Below are 15,037 nucleotides of genomic sequence, written 5' to 3' on the forward strand. Positions count from 1 at the left end.
TGGGTTAAAAAATAAAATTAAGCCATAAATTTACGACCAAAAAATTATTTATTTTAATTTTGTTGCGGATGAGAAAGAAAAGATATTTTGCTTTTCTGCTTTGTATTGGCCGTTGTGTCACACGTATCTCTCTCTATAATTTTCTTTTTTTTGCTGCTTTCTTCTTCTCAGTGCTATCTAGGGTTTTTGTTCTGCTTAATTTCTTGTTTATTTTCTGTTCTTTGGTTGTTTTGGCGTGGTTCTTAGTTTGTCGGATAATTGCTGAAGTAGATTGTTAATTGAGCGTTTTTTCCCCTTCAAATTTCTGGTGGGGAAATCATTACTGTTTGGCGGCTGGGAAAGTGAAGATGGTTTGTGGATGGAGGTGGCAGTGTTTCTATTGCAGTTTTTCTGTTTTAATTTTGACAGATGCCGGGAATTCGTGCTCGGAGCAGGTTAGAGGCGAGTTCTTATCGGTATTAAGGCTATATGCACGAGTTTTGGAATGTTCACTTTTTTTTTTCCCAATTAAATTCTATTCTGATTCCCCAGATGGATCATTGTTGGTTTTTTTCTAAAAAATTATTTAGGGGAATTGATTTTTATTGTACTGAATTTGGGTGTTTATTGATTCTTTTGTGTTTTGGTATTCCTGTTCGTAATGATTGAAGGTAGGGAATGGATAGTGTAATCCACATTCTTTCTGATGCTTTTGTGGGTGGGCTGTTCCCTGTTGTGGGTGTCAACGGGACGTTATTTTAGTTCAATTGTGTAAATGAATCATTGCATTTCTTTAACCTCGAGTTTCCTGCTTCTGCTGCTCAACCATTTTGAATGAACTATGTTTCCGGATTGTGCTGTACCTTTAAATCTGTTAGTTGCTACGGTTCTTTCCTTAAAGAGGACTTGAAAAAAATTGCTTCTCTGTTTTTAATATTCTATTTGTGGTAGCAGGGCAGGCAAGTACGTGAAAGAATGTGAAGTTAGTCTGGAGAGAATGGAAGAAATGAGTGAGGAAATGACGCTATTGGAGGCGGCGGAGGATGCACATGTCCAAAATAAGGTTAGGCAAGATGCTCAGGAGAATGAGTTTTCACTGAAACCTGAAAATACCAACGTGGTTGAATCACAAGAAATGCTTATACCCATTGACGGTGGCTATTCACAGGATTATCCTCATGAATTTACTGAAATTTTAGAGGGTAAGAATCTGAGTAGGTGTAAAAACACTGTGACATTATCTGATCAACCAGAGTGCAGTCCTCAGTGTATGGATGATGCTGGCGTAATGGTTGAAGAGCTAACTGTGAAAAATCACAACGGTTCCAATTTAGCAATTATTGGTCCATCGAACAATAGAGCACGACTGCTTTCTAGGCATAATCAGTGGCAGCATCTTTACCAGCTGGCAAGTGGTTCAGGCAGTGGGAGTTCACGTATGGATACTTCTTACAAGAACAATGGTCAGACAGTAACCCCTGGCATAGAGACCGGTGGGTACACATCTTTTCCTGAGGCTTTCGCTGGAAGAGCCAATCGTAATGATTGTGGAGAGAAATTGGAAGAAACGAAGGCTATTGACAATAAGGGTGGTGATGCTCATGGCAGCATTCGGACCAAGATTCTATCAAAATCGGGCTTTCCTGAATTTTTTGTTAAAAATACCTTGAAGGGGAAGGGAATCATTCGTAGAGGTATACCACTGGAGGGCTTTAATGTAGAACATAGAAACCCTAAGAATGCAAGGAATGCTGGTGGCATTACATTGGCATCTGACTCATCGTTACAGCATGACGTTAAGCCTGTCATACCTTCCTTGAATAGGAAATCTGAGCGTAAATTTTGGGGTTCTGCTTTAGATGGCATTAGTCTGAGAGATTGGCTTAAATTTCCCCACCACAAAGTAAATAAAAGTGAATGCTTGTATATATTTAAGCACGTAGTGGAGCTGGTGGATCGTTATCATGCACGGGGGGTTTTGTTGCATGACTTACGTCCACATTCTTTCAGGATATTGACGACGAACGAGATAAGGTACTTTGGAACTTTTATTCAATTAAAAACAGCGGAAAGTCTAATGGTTAAAGATAGTCAGTGTTCAGATAGCCATCAGACTCAGAAAAGGCCGTTAGAGCAAGGGAACTTTCTGTCATTTGGTGTATCTCCAAAAAAACAAAAAGATGTCCAGAATATGAGTCTTATGGCCCAACATCCTCACTTTCCTTTAGAATCTGGTGTGAATCTTGAAACTGCAAATACGAGGGTCTGCAATAAGAATGCTTCGGAAAATTATAATGAACATTTTGCTGAACAGGGGGTTAGGAGCAAGCCTGCTGGCCCTTGTGCATACGATTCTTCCCTGACTCCAATAAGTGGCCTATTGGAAGAGAAGTGGTATGCAAGTCCAGAGGAACTTAATGCAGGATGCTGCTCACCTAAATCAAATATATTCTCTCTTGGTGTTCTTCTTTTTGAGGTGAGAAGATAGTTGTGGTTAATTGATATGAAGAAGTTGACTGTGTTTTCATTGTTTCATAGAATGTTGAAAATGCTTCTATCAATAAATTTGGGTTAAAGTAGTTTTTATCCAATATCCATGAACTAGAAAGTTAAAAGGTTTTAATTATTCTTGATAAGGGTTCAGTGGAACTGTTGATAAGTACAAAGTTTCTCAAAAAATTGAACAACCTACGATGTGCAGCTATGCATAGAATTCTAATTTTTATTTACGCTATTTGATTAATAGCTTCTGTCAAGTTTAGCCTTATGTGTCTTTTTTTCCTCCTCTCTTGTTTTTTTTTTTTTTTTTGTGTGGTGGTACTGGTGGTGGTGTGTGGGTGGGTGGTTGGGGGGGTGTTCTCCCTCTCTTTTGCTCTATTACTTTCTAGCAGCCCTGAAAATGCCCCATAAATGAATTTACTTTATTTATTTCAGTTACTTGGAAAGTTTGAATCAGATGGCGCACTTGTTGCAGCTATGTCAAATTTGAGGGAGAGGATTCTTCCGCCTAACTTTCTAGCAGATAATTTGAAGGAAGTTGGGTTTTGTCTTTGGCTACTTCATCCTGAGCCTGCATCTCGTCCAACCACAAGGTAATAATGAAGTATAGTCTACCTCAGATCACAAATCTTAGTGTTCGAATGAAAACGACATGCTTACTTATTTAGAGTGTCATCCTTCATGATTTTCCATTAAGTGTCCTGGCCGAAAGGGGCTTAATAACTCTGAAGCTTGTCAGTTATCTCATTGACATGCAATCTAGATAAGGACATACAGACATCTTAGATCATATATAATTACTCACTTAAGTTCGTTAATTTAGTTGAATCATCACTCTCTCTTCTGGTAAGCACAATATTTATTCCCCTTATTGCCCCTATTGGTTTTGATTTTCAAATACCTGTAAAGTTGGAAATGTTTTGTTACATCCTACTAGATCTTTCAACCTCAGGCAACCAAAATTCTTTCATTCATGAGAAACTATCTCAGAAGAGATGAAGGTTTAGCATCTGATTCATTTTGGTGATCTCTTACAGTTTGTAGCTTAAATTACTATTTTTTCCCTTTTACTTTGGCCGTGATTTCAGTTTCATCCCTATAGTTTATCCCAATCAATGGTTCTTACAACTAATGAAGGTCTACTGATCATGGATGTGGCAGCAAATTTATCAAGATGTGCTTGGGTGACATTTTTTTTATGGCTTCAATATTAAGGCTATTTTTCAAATTGTAAGCCTGGAAGATATTTGACAAATTGAAGTACATATAGATGGAATATCAGAATTTTGTATATATTTGGGTCCGGATGGATTCAGAATTAGGCTAATTTTTGTAATCTATTATTGCCGGTGAAGGAAAGGAAAAGTGGAATTCTGAAAGGAAAAAAAATGAGGGCAAATTGGATTGTATACTATGAGAGGGTTTATGGTTAGCTGACAGTGCTATGTTAACTTCTAGTCAAAATGAACTTCGGATGTCTATTTTAGGGACCATTTTTAGTAATGAAAGGTATAGGAATAAAATTTATGGTGTGGAGATGAAATTGACACAATGGAAAAAAAAAAAGAAAAAAAAAAAAAAGGAGTATCTGAATGAAAAAAAGTAATTTAACTGGATTTCTATTAATATCACTTGGTTATTTCTACTGATGGTTATTTTTTTAAAAGACTTCTATTGATGGTTAACTGGTTTCATTGTTTGTGATATCTATTAATTGTTTGTGTAACATAACCAGATTTTTGTAATTTCTGGATGAACAGGGAAATTTTAGAATCAGAACTAATCAATGGAATAGCAAATGTTCCGGCAGCAGAGCTTTCAACATCTATTGACGAGGAAGATGCTGAATCAGAGTTATTATTGCAGTTTCTCACATCATTGAATGAACAAAAGCGGAAACATGCCTCGAAGTTGATGGAAGACATACGGTATTTAGAATCAGATATCGAAGAAGTCAATAAAAGGCACAGTTCAGCCAAAGCCTTGGATAAATCTAGCTTGTCTAATACCCTGAATGGAAGGGATAGTTCGATCTATCATGGAGGATGTCTAAACTCAGATGGGTTCTCGCAGGTGTATACAATATCACATATCAATGAAGAGAGAATTGTAAAAAATATAAGTCAGCTTGAAAGTGCTTATTTTTCCATGAGATCAAAAGTAGATCCTTCTAAGAATGACCCAGCAATTCGGACAGATAAAGATTTACTGAGAGCTCGTGAAAACTGCTATCTAATACAAAAAGATGATGAGAGGAGTCACGGTGATCGTCTGGGTGCCTTTTTTGATGGGTTTTGCAAGTATTCTCGCTATAGCAAGTTCGAAGTACGTGGGGTACTGAGAAACGGTGATTTTAACAGTTCCTCGAATGTAATCTGTTCCTTGAGTTTTGATCGGGATGAGGAATATTTTGCTGCTGCTGGAGTGTCAAAGAAAATAAGGATTTTTGAGTTTAACTCACTCTTTAGTGATTCGGTCGATATTCACTATCCCGCAGTTGAAATGTTTAATAGATCAAAGCTTAGCTGTGTTTGCTGGAATAGCTACATCAGGAATTATCTGGCTTCAACTGACTACGACGGTGTTGTTAAGGTATGTTTCCTGCATGGTTATGGAACATGGAAATTCCGAAGACACGGCCTTGCAGGCACCGTGTCTCCCTCTTCGTAATGCCTTGGTTATTGAGATTTTGTTGAATTTTAAGAGTATTGTTTCCTCATGGTCTGCCTGGTCAGTATAAGAATTGTAAGACTATTGCTTCCTCATTGGTCAGTGTGCTATCAAATGTGGACTTCTGCTACAGCCTTTAACAGTTATTACTATTAGGTTAAATTATGAAGTTTTCTACTTGTGTCTAAATCGTTCCTTAAAAAAAGCGTTTAATAGGTCCCTAAACCTTCAGTTTTTGTGTCTAAAAGATTCCGAGACTTTGAAATATCTAATAATGCCCTTACTTTCAACTTTTTCTAAAAAGTCTTTAATCTTCAAAAATGTCTAGTAAGCTTCTGAATTTGTATTTGATATATTAATTTTTTAAAAAATTAACTGGTATATAAGATCACTTTCAATTTAGTGTCTAGGGACTAAATATACATAAACCTTGAGCCTATTTAGACATGTTTTTTCAAGTTGAGGAACCAAACAAACAAAAACTGAGTTAAGAGATTCAACCTGTAAATTAATCTGATTATTATTATTTTGTTTGAAGTATCACTCAGAATTCCTTTTTCTTGAATGGATTTCCAGTTGTGGGATGCAACTGTAGGTCAAGAGGTTTCTCAATTCAAAGAACACGAGAAGAGGGCGTGGTCCGTTGACTTTTCACAAGTTCATCCTACAAAATTGGCCAGTGGAAGTGACGATTGTGCTGTAAAACTTTGGAGCATAAATGAGGCATGCCTTCTCTCTCTCTCTCTCTTGAACCTTGTGGATTATTTTGCTTTTACTTTTATTTGCAATGTAATGCCCAATTCCAGGATTTGGAGGGGGAGTAAAGCTTCATTTTACTGTAAGGGTTTGTGCAAGAGAAGCTTCACTCTTTCTTAAGATCACCATGAAAATAGATTGATCCTTGTGCATTATTTTACTGCAGAAAAAATGTTTGGGCACAATCAGGAACATAGCAAATGTCTGCTGTGTTCAGTTCTCTGCTCACTCAACTCATTTGCTAGCTTTTGGGTCTGCCGATTACAGAACCTATTGCTTTGATCTACGTAATACTAAAGCCCCCTGGTGTGTGTTGGGTGGGCATGAGAAAGCTGTAAGCTATGTGAAATTCTTGGACTCGGAGACCCTTGTTTCTGCGTCCACAGACAACACATTGAAGCTGTGGGACCTTAATAGAACCAATCCTACTGGCTTGTCTACCAATCCTTGTAGTTTAACTCTCAGTGGCCACACTAATGAAAAAGTTTGTCTCTTTTTTCTTCTCTATGCCTTCCTTTGAATTAAGAATATAGAAGCTTCTTCATTCTATTTGTTCTTCGATTTACTGAATTCTCTGGTCTTCTCCACTGCTAGAATTTCGTGGGTCTATCCGTTTTCGATGGCTACATCGCTTGTGGTTCAGAAACAAATGAAGTATGTTCTTTATCTTTCTTTGGATACCCATTTTCTCTTGAGAAATAGTGGAATACACTGCTAAGATTGCATATTTAAACTCTTTCAGGTATATGCGTACCATAGATCTCTGCCCATGCCAATGACTTCCTATAAGTTCGGTTCTGTCGACCCTATTTCGGGTAAAGAGACGGAGGACGACAATGGACAATTCGTTTCAAGTGTATGCTGGAGAGGAAAATCTGACATGGTTGTTGCAGCCAACTCAAGCGGGTGTATAAAAGTACTGCAAATGGTTTGAGTGTGAAAACCGATTCTCTAATTAACTCGACCAATTTGGTCACGTTACAGCTCGTGGATTTGACAGTATCTGAAGCTCAATTCTGAGAATAAGTAACAAAATGGTAACATCATTTACATTTTCATCTCATATTTCCTTCTTTTCTTGAGTTATATATAAGCTGAGATATCGATTCAATATATGGAATGATATGATTGAAAAGCTGTCTCTTTGTGACTGTATATATTAAAAAGAAATGTGTCTGAAGTATACACTTGTTCTAACTGATAATTTATTCGATTCTTTTCGTGATTGTAATTTTACCCAACAGCTAGTTATAAAAGCTGCATAAGAAGCAGAATGGTTGCATATTGAGATTGAACACTTCCTCTTCTGGATTGTGATTTTCTCCTTGAGCTTTCCAAGGATTTGTGCTAATTTCAAGATAAGGTTTTGTAATGAACTCTCAAATTTTGTCTCTTTAGGTCGCTTCTTTTTCTATATTGTGTTCTTTTGATTTGTGGCTGAATTATGAGTTTATTTAGACAGAATGGATATGGGAGACCAATTTTACCTTTGGCTGCTCTATCTAAGCATGGAGTATTCTTGTTACAGACCATATATTTACCCCTAACTTTCAATTTCATTTATTTAGCATTTGTTCACTATTGTGAAAGCAACGGTTTCCCTGAACTCGAGCGTCTGAACACATTTTCGTTTTTGAGTTTAATATTGTGCCCTTGTTCGTTTGCCATTGCGAAAGCAACAGTTTCCTTGAACTCGAGCGTCTGAACATAAATTTCGTTTTTGAGTTTAATGTCGTGCACTTGTTCGTTTGACATTGTGGAAGTAACAGTTTCCAGATTCGCCTGAACATAAATATTCTTTTTGAGTCTAACATCGTGGTATGGAAATTTGAATTTTTTACTTTTAAGATGGATGTACAATAATAAAAGAGCTCGGACTTTGACTGGATTAATTTTTTAACTTTCTATTTTATCAAATTGAAACTTAAGTGGGATAACTTACCTAATCAACACAACAGATAGACTATTGAACTAAGATAATTTGAAACCGTGTCGCCTACATCGGGGCAATGTATGCTCCAGCTTCAGCATACAGTTTTTGACCCCGTTTTGAGAAGAAATAGAAGCTTCTGACCCCGTTTTGAGAAAAATTTACAAGTTCTGACAAAAAATAACCAAAACTTAAAAGCTTTACTGCCGTGTTCTTACGAGTTGAAAAAAGAAAAGAAAAAACAGAATCTGCTATTCTTTCTAAGATGTCCAAAGACTACAGAGCTTGATTACAAGAAGCTAACATGAACTTAATACCAAGACTGTTTCTGTAAGAGAAAAGAAAACAAATGAAGTATCTGTGCTCTATATGACTTTGAACAATGCCTGAAATTTCACAACAATGCAGAAGAAAAGCTCTACAAAAAAGGCTTCCTTCTCTGAAGAAGCAAGATAAGCTAGCCAATCTCCAAGTTCAAGACATGGCCATTCTTCTTCCCTTACTCAGAGGGCTCAAAAATGGTAGAGGGATATTTCTATTCGTCTTCGATACTCGAGGTTTCGAAGTCGTTCGTGTTTTTGTTTCTGGAGTTCCTGAGTAAAACCAACCACAAGCTTCAGTAGTTATAGCCAATCTGTTCATAACGTACAGTTTTGAAGGAAACAAAAATCTTACTTGTGCATTTTCTGATCTTTGTGTGTGGAAGTTTCTTTGTAGTTAGCATTTTCTTTGGTGGAGCTTCAGAATAGATAGATCTCGTATCAGAATAAAGTGATCTGGTATCACTTGCAAGCATGGTGAATGGATCTTCTATTACACAAACTGGTTCATCTACATCACTTCCAGACTCCCAAGTCTTCTCCTTCGCTGCAAGATTATAAGCAAACATTTGGAATGGAATTTGTGAAACTGAACACAAATCTCCCACCCCATCAGAGGACAACTTCCTAGCAACTCCTGCTTCGACGTTGCAGTAATCGGCAGTAGGCGTTTGCAGTTCGGGCCGATCGCTTTCCGGGTTCATAGCCAGAAACTTCTTCACTTGGCGAAGAATTCGACATATCGAAGAGAAAGACAACCTCTGAGAAGGGTCACAATGCCAACATCTTTTGGTAAGACTCACCAAACATTTAGGTCTTGGAAATGGGAAGAGAGGTCTCTCTCCTGCTCTGATATTACGGCTCATCTTCTCCCCTTGTAAATAACCATCTTCAAATGGAACTTTCCCAGTCAAAAGCTCAAAACAAAGCATACCAAAACTATAAACATCTGCTTTCTCTGTCTTCCTTACTGGACCTTGTTCTTGCTCTGCCATAACTTCTGGGGCATGCCAGATAAAAGGGTTGGTTTCCATTTGATCTGTTGAGCTCCTGGGTGGTGGATTCTTGACGGATGATAAACCAAAACCTGCGACTTTTACAAGGTACGAGCCTTCTGAGGAGTTTCTTGGCTTCAAGAACACATTGGTAGGGTTCAAATCTCCATGGTAGATCATTTGGGAGTGAAGGTATTCCATGGCTCTAGCAATTTGAAGCATGATATCAACCACAACAGGGAGAGGGAACAGGATTCTCCTCCTGGCTCCATTATTATCCTTCATGCAGGAAGAAAGATCCTTAGATATCAATTCCATTATAAGAAAGTACTCTTTCTTCTTCTCATCCAGAAACCCACAGAGATATTGAATTATATTAGGATGTGAAAGTGATAGAACAGTTTGAACCTCTGAATCTATTTGTTTACCTTCCGCCATGAACTGTCTCAGACAAAAGTTCTCCCCAAACCATTGGACTTCCTTATACTGCCCTCCTTCTAGCCGTCTCCTCACCTGATAGTCCTTTGTTCCAAACAAAACTGAGCTAGGGAAAAGCTTTGCATTCAATGATTCTGAGTTGTTTAGTTTCTTTATCAACAACTCACCGAGGCGCTGCTCGTTTTTCAAACAAGCTGTTTCTGGTGAGCTGATCTTCTCCTTGAGCGCTTCGACCAGCAGCCATCGATCTTCTCTCGAAACACTCAGCATCCGGTTACAGATTCCTGGAGGTACCAAATATTGTTTCCCAAATCTCCAATGGAACAGTTTGAGGTCATTCCATTCCATATCATATTTCCTGGTAAGTACAAGCCTTTTCTTCTCCATCTCGTCCTGATCGAGCCCGGATATCTCTCCAGCCATCTCGATCTCTTCAATGACAGCAGGAAAGCAGGAAAGCAAGTTGTGGATGTGGAATTCAATGCACTCTTTGTTTTGATGGGAGGTGATTACTTTAGCCCACCAGTCTTTGGAATCTATGCATTGCTTAATGTAAAGCTCCCCTTCTTTGAAGACCTTATGAAGTTCCTTCAATGGCTGTTCGAGAGCTTTCCACTTTGTGTTCTTCTCTTCAAGCTTCAGATTATCCCTGATCTCTTCAGCAACGGTATCAAAAGCCAAACTAAACATGTCATACAGTAAATAACATTGATTCTGGTTGAATTGAATATCATCTTGCAACACCATTATAGCCTTTAAGCTTCCCAATACCTCTCCAATGCGCCGGAATTGTTCCATTCCGGCTCAGAGAGGAAGCTTCCACTAATGCACGCAACCGTTTCCCGAACGAAGATTAATATCCGTTCCGACTATGCAACTGCCTAGAGATTCAATCACACAACAATGAGAAGCTATAAGCAGAGTATCAATCAAAGAGAAACAATCAACGAATTCAAAAAGTCTCAATAAACAAAACAAAAACGAAAACAACACCTTCCCTTCAAAATTCCCGTGTAATTTCAGAATCAAGCATCCAAAAGCTACCCAGTGGAATCGAATTCCTCGTTATAAACTCAAAGAAAAAACGAAAATCCGAGTTCGGGAGTCAATTTCTCATTGGGGCAATTCATCAAACACCTGGAGGGCGGTTTTTGATCGATGAATGGTGTAATTACGTCGCCAAAACCGCTAAGAAACCGAGGAAAAGAAACAAGAACGGAAATCTCAAGATGGGGTTTCTTGTCGGATTACTGTAACGACAAACTTGATCAAAGTCGTACGAGAAATTAATCAAAATCAATAGGAAGACGATTTCGGAATGGGCTTCAAATTTTAGTTGGAAAAAATGGAGGCGTGGCCGTTGAAATTCCGTTTTATTAGCAAGCACTTGTAAACGTGTTCCCGCCGCTTTCGTATTTACAAACGGCATCCGTTTTGTTTCTCTATTACGGCGGCGTTTCAAGTTCAGTGATAAATGTTTTAGTATAACGTACACAAGTTCTTAAGCATTTGCTATTTTTTTTCGGTTTAGTTCGAGAATATGTAACGGGAAATGTATTTATAATGGTGTATAAACTTTCTCATTAATAGATGCGTTAATGGTATTACGGGCCAAAGCGGAAAATATATATTAGTGGTGGGTTTGGACGGTTACAAATGGTACCAGAGCTAGACACCGGACAGTGAGAACGTTGGCCCCTAAGGGAAGTAAATTGTGAGATTACATATCAGAGGAAGAGGGGAACTAAATATTGCTTATAAGGGTGTGAAAATCTCCTCTTAATAGACGCGTTTTCAAACTGTGGACTAATTAGAAAGTGTTACGTAGATAAATTTACAACTTGGACTAGTTAGAAGTTCACTGAAGAATGGATGAGAGGTCGAAGGTTTAGGGTCCTGGGCCTTAACCTCAAAAGTCGGGGTTTCACAAGAAATTTGGGCATGCAGTTCTGGAGTTAAGTCCATCCATACGAAATATGAATGCTCGCCAAATTTGGTGTCAATCGGACACTGGACGAACACTACACAATACTGTATGACCATCTACCAAAATCATGTTTATGCCTGGAAAATTGAAAATGACTCAAAATATACTATAAGGGTAGCATGGTGTTAGCTCTCTACCACCCCTAGGCCCTATGGCCTAAGTGAGCTACCCTGTGGCACATACGTGTGTCACAATATGGGCGAGTGTCTCGGGCGACCTCCTTTGAAATGGGGAGTATCAGAGAGTTTATGGTATATGAATAAAGTTGAGTGTCCAACCTTAATAATACTATTAATACGACCCACTTTATAATTGTTACAAATGTATTGATCTAAATCGTTCATGTGGAGGCATGCGAATGGGAGTATACTATATAATGAGTTTGTATAAAGCTAGATCATGAAATACTCAATCTCTCCTCACAAATTATTTAATCGAAATATTAATATTTAACAGGATAACCATATGCGACTCAATCTTACCGTCGATTTAGTGTGTCTATCATTTTTAGGAACTTGATCAAATAAGAAGTTGAGAACATAATCTAGTGAGATACAATTCACTTATTTCTGTGTAGAAAAGTAGAAAAATGGATTTGAAGCTCATTCCAAAATCGTCGTTACATGTTCTTGAGAACAACAATTTGAAGCCCATTCCAAAACCGACACTTAATGTAAAAAATGGATGTCGATACGAACATAACTTAAAATATAGGTAACTTTTCATATAAATTAGAAATTCAATTTCAAATATTCTTAAATGATCAAATAAAGTTTATTTTACCAATCTAAGTATTAGGGATAAAACATCGATAACTAGAGCTTAGTCAGTCAGTAAACTTCTATTGATGAGAGATTCTACGGAACTCCTAGCAACAAACTTGTATGAAGGACTGTCGATATAGTTCGATTTCGGGAGAAAAAAATAAAACTTAAAACAAAAAGTCCTAAGTTTTGCATTTAATTTGAAAATTACGATTTCCATTCATCCACGGCATTAACAATTCTCCAACAACAACAACAACAACAACAACAACAAAAAAAAAAAAAAAAAAAAAAAAAAAAAAAAAAAAAACCATCAAATTTATTGCAACTTTGAAAGGTGTAAGAACAAACGACACTAGTTTTCTTTTTGACGACTTGTAGTTTGAATTTAATATATAATATAATTATACAAAAATACTTTTTTTTTTTTTTTTTTTTTTAAGATATTGTAATTAACCAGAAATATTTAGAAAATAAATGGCAAAATTCAGGATGGACGTCTAAAATAATGGAAAGACGGAGGAAAAAAACAGAAAAACGAACCATGAGAATCGAAATGAAGCCCATTGACCATTTCAAACAAACCCCCAAAAAAGAAGCTTTGAAACCAGCGATTTACACGCCATTGCAGTTGCAACGATAAGGCCTGAGACCAAATGGGCGCTATAAAATCCAGAGCCTGATTTGATTGAGAGCCACACCGCCATTGCCACGCCGTCGTCGCTGTCTCCGGAACTGTCAACTGGCCGGTGGCCCTCAACCACCCCTCCCTTTTGACAGCTTCAAATCATCACTCGGCCTATTTAATCTCTCTCTGCTGCGGCTCTCCGGAGCCCCTGCAGGAGCTTTCGTCTCAACTTCTTCCATTTCTGAGAGGCGTTGCAGAGAGAGATTTCGTTCTTCCATTTCAATTACCTTTGTTTTTTCACCTAGAAGTTTCTTCTTCCTTCAACAATGGCGGTCGTTGCTAATAAGATCCCCTTTGGCGTCTTCATTGGTGTTGTTTTTGTTTTGGCTATGCTTCTCCCTGCTTGTGCTCAATCTCTGGCTCCAGCCCAACCTCCTGCTGCTAGCGATGGTTAGTTCTTCTTCTTCTTCTTCTTCTTCTTTTCCTCCTCATTTGAATCATGATTTTCAAGTTCTCCACCTATGAATTTCATAAATGATGACAATTATTGTTATGCTAATTTGCAGGGACAAGCATAGACCAGGGGATTGCCTATGTACTGATGCTGTTGGCCTTGGTGCTCACTTACATTATCCATTCAGCCGACCTTTCTATCAGTTTCTAAATTTCATCCACAAAATAACTAGATTCAGATATCACAGAGCTGGAATTTAAACATGGGGTTCAAGAATTTATCACTTTTTTTTTTTTTTTTTTTTTTTTGCTTTCTGGTTTAATGTCAAGAACTGAGCTTTACATGTAGAATCATAATGCAGACTATCTTTTTGGACTGCAAACTTTCAAACCTCTGAATGCTTGCTGTTTAATGCTTATGCCTATTTTTGATAAATCTCTCTAAGATTTGAGGTTTGTGTCTATTTGATCCCTACACTTACAAAATTATAAATGAAACAAGTTTGATCTAGACAAGCTTCTTGGGATAACTAATGTTTTTCTCAAGAAATTCGTTCTAAGTATATAGCTGAGTAATCAGAGGGATGGATTTGTTAGAAGAACCTGATAGAAAGGGGAATAGACGAATCTTTGAGATTTCAGTAACACAATTTATTGATGAACTCAATGGTCACTATTTTGATAGAATTCAATTCTCAGTAAATTTGAAGGAAAGGTATAAATATCTCCTAGAAATTGAAGACTTCAAATACAATCAACAACAGAACTTACTTTAAGATGAATTTCCTTCATTCTTTGAATGCGTCATTTGTTTTGTTTGTTCTTCATCAGCCAGAGAGAACTTCTTCACTTTCTGTCGAAGAAACGATTCAAAGAAAATTCAAAGAAAATTCGCATGAAATCAAATGTCATTCCAGAACACTTAAAGAACTATTTCAATCCAAACATAATAGGTGAATCACAATTTGAACTCCGATGAGACAACGCAACAAAATTTCAACAAATACTCGGCAAATCCTATTCCGAGAGCTAGACGACCTAATTCGAGAATTCAATAAACAGCACCAATTGATTACAAGAACATGGAAATAAACAAAGAAGTCATAGGGAAAATTGAAGAGAGGGAATGACAACCTTGCTAATCACGCATTCTCGCAAAGAATGAAGCAGACGGTAGCATTTCTGTTGATCGAAGGGAGACTCCGTAACGCAATTAAGCAAACCAAGAGCTTCCTGAGCGCAAACCGGCTGAGATCGATGTTCATCCATGGCGGAAATCAACAATGAATCGAAAACAATGCCGCGCCTAAAAGAATAGGTTTCCGCAAATTCCAAAATTTTCTGGAGAATGGGTTCGCACGTGCGAGCCAACACGATGGCTTAAATTGGAACTTTTCAGATGGGACAAAAACAAAACATAGGGCCTCACGAATGGGCCCAAATCAGAAATTGGCCCAAATAGATAATTTTTATTAAAAATATATAAAACATTCATTAATATTTCTTAACAAAAATATAATAATATATTAATTAATTTATAATAAAACAAACAATATGTATTTATTAAGACCAAACTAAGATTTTATTATTGTAATTATTATTTTCAAACGACTAAAAT

General features: G+C 37.4%; 3 protein-coding genes across 14 annotated transcripts; 2 read left to right on the plus strand and 1 right to left on the minus strand.

Moving 5' to 3' along the window:
- Positions 1–58: 58 nt before the first annotated feature.
- LOC111808444 (protein SPA1-RELATED 2) lies at positions 59–7,392 on the plus strand. Of its 8 annotated transcripts, none has more exons than XR_002817077.2 (9): positions 61–455; positions 934–2,455; positions 2,914–3,071; positions 4,239–5,070; positions 5,725–5,871; positions 6,071–6,388; positions 6,499–6,558; positions 6,647–6,941; positions 7,149–7,392. XR_002817077.2 is itself a non-coding variant. In XM_023694426.2 (9 exons), exons 1-9 carry the CDS (start codon positions 409–411, stop codon positions 6,836–6,838), a joined length of 3,171 nt encoding a protein of 1,056 aa, XP_023550194.2. In that variant the 5' UTR covers positions 61–408; the 3' UTR covers positions 6,839–7,392. The 8 variants fall into 8 exon arrangements, 7 of the variants coding, with proteins under 7 accessions (XP_086973034.1, XP_023550194.2, XP_086973033.1 ...); XM_023694426.2 differs by having other exon boundaries at positions 934–1,042; positions 1,148–2,455; positions 6,647–7,392; XM_087116907.1 differs by having other exon boundaries at positions 61–441; positions 934–1,042; positions 1,148–2,455; positions 6,647–7,392.
- A 672-nt stretch (positions 7,393–8,064) lies between these two features.
- LOC111808247 (uncharacterized) lies at positions 8,065–11,040 on the minus strand. Of its 5 annotated transcripts, none has more exons than XM_023694115.2 (3): positions 10,581–11,040; positions 8,510–10,468; positions 8,065–8,427 (listed from the first exon to the last, which is right to left on the minus strand). In XM_023694115.2, the coding sequence occupies exons 2-3, from the start codon at positions 10,383–10,385 to the stop codon at positions 8,309–8,311; spliced, it is 1,995 nt and encodes a 664-aa protein (XP_023549883.2). In that variant the 5' UTR covers positions 10,386–10,468; positions 10,581–11,040; the 3' UTR covers positions 8,065–8,308. The 5 variants fall into 5 exon arrangements, with proteins under 5 accessions (XP_023549883.2, XP_086985714.1, XP_086985715.1 ...); XM_087129588.1 differs by having other exon boundaries at positions 8,510–10,236; positions 10,359–11,037; XM_087129589.1 differs by having other exon boundaries at positions 8,510–10,243; positions 10,359–11,037.
- A 1,996-nt stretch (positions 11,041–13,036) lies between these two features.
- On the plus strand, positions 13,037–13,884 carry LOC147789621 (arabinogalactan protein 41-like). Its single transcript, XM_087116670.1, has 2 exons — positions 13,037–13,416; positions 13,533–13,884. Exons 1-2 carry the CDS (start codon positions 13,293–13,295, stop codon positions 13,628–13,630), a joined length of 222 nt encoding a protein of 73 aa, XP_086972796.1. The 5' UTR covers positions 13,037–13,292; the 3' UTR covers positions 13,631–13,884.
- The last annotated feature ends 1,153 nt before the right edge of the window (positions 13,885–15,037 follow it).

This window comes from Cucurbita pepo, chromosome 13, assembly GCF_057944985.1.
Source record: "Cucurbita pepo subsp. pepo isolate OVF chromosome 13, ASM5794498v1, whole genome shotgun sequence".
In the NCBI taxonomy this organism is placed as follows: Eukaryota; Viridiplantae; Streptophyta; class Magnoliopsida; order Cucurbitales; family Cucurbitaceae; genus Cucurbita; species Cucurbita pepo.

Bases quoted from the DNA above. Each gene is read 5' to 3' on its own strand.
- LOC111808444 (XM_023694423.2), top strand. From the start codon at position 409: ATGCCGGGAATTCGTGCTCGGAGCAGGTTAGAGGCGAGTTCTTATCG. The intron at 5,872-6,070 runs GCATGCCTTCTC...ATTTTACTGCAG, and splicing joins AACTTTGGAGCATAAATGAG to AAAAAATGTTTGGGCACAAT. The intron at 6,389-6,498 runs GTTTGTCTCTTT...CTCCACTGCTAG, and splicing joins GTGGCCACACTAATGAAAAA to AATTTCGTGGGTCTATCCGT.
- LOC111808247 (XM_023694115.2), bottom strand. From the start codon at position 10,385: ATGGAACAATTCCGGCGCATTGGAGAGGTATTGGGAAGCTTAAAGGCT. The intron at 8,428-8,509 runs GTAAGATTTTTG...GGTTTTACTCAG, and splicing joins AAAGATCAGAAAATGCACAA to GAACTCCAGAAACAAAAACA.
- LOC147789621 (XM_087116670.1), top strand. From the start codon at position 13,293: ATGGCGGTCGTTGCTAATAAGATCCCCTTTGGCGTCTTCATTGGTGTT. The intron at 13,417-13,532 runs GTTAGTTCTTCT...GCTAATTTGCAG, and splicing joins ACCTCCTGCTGCTAGCGATG to GGACAAGCATAGACCAGGGG.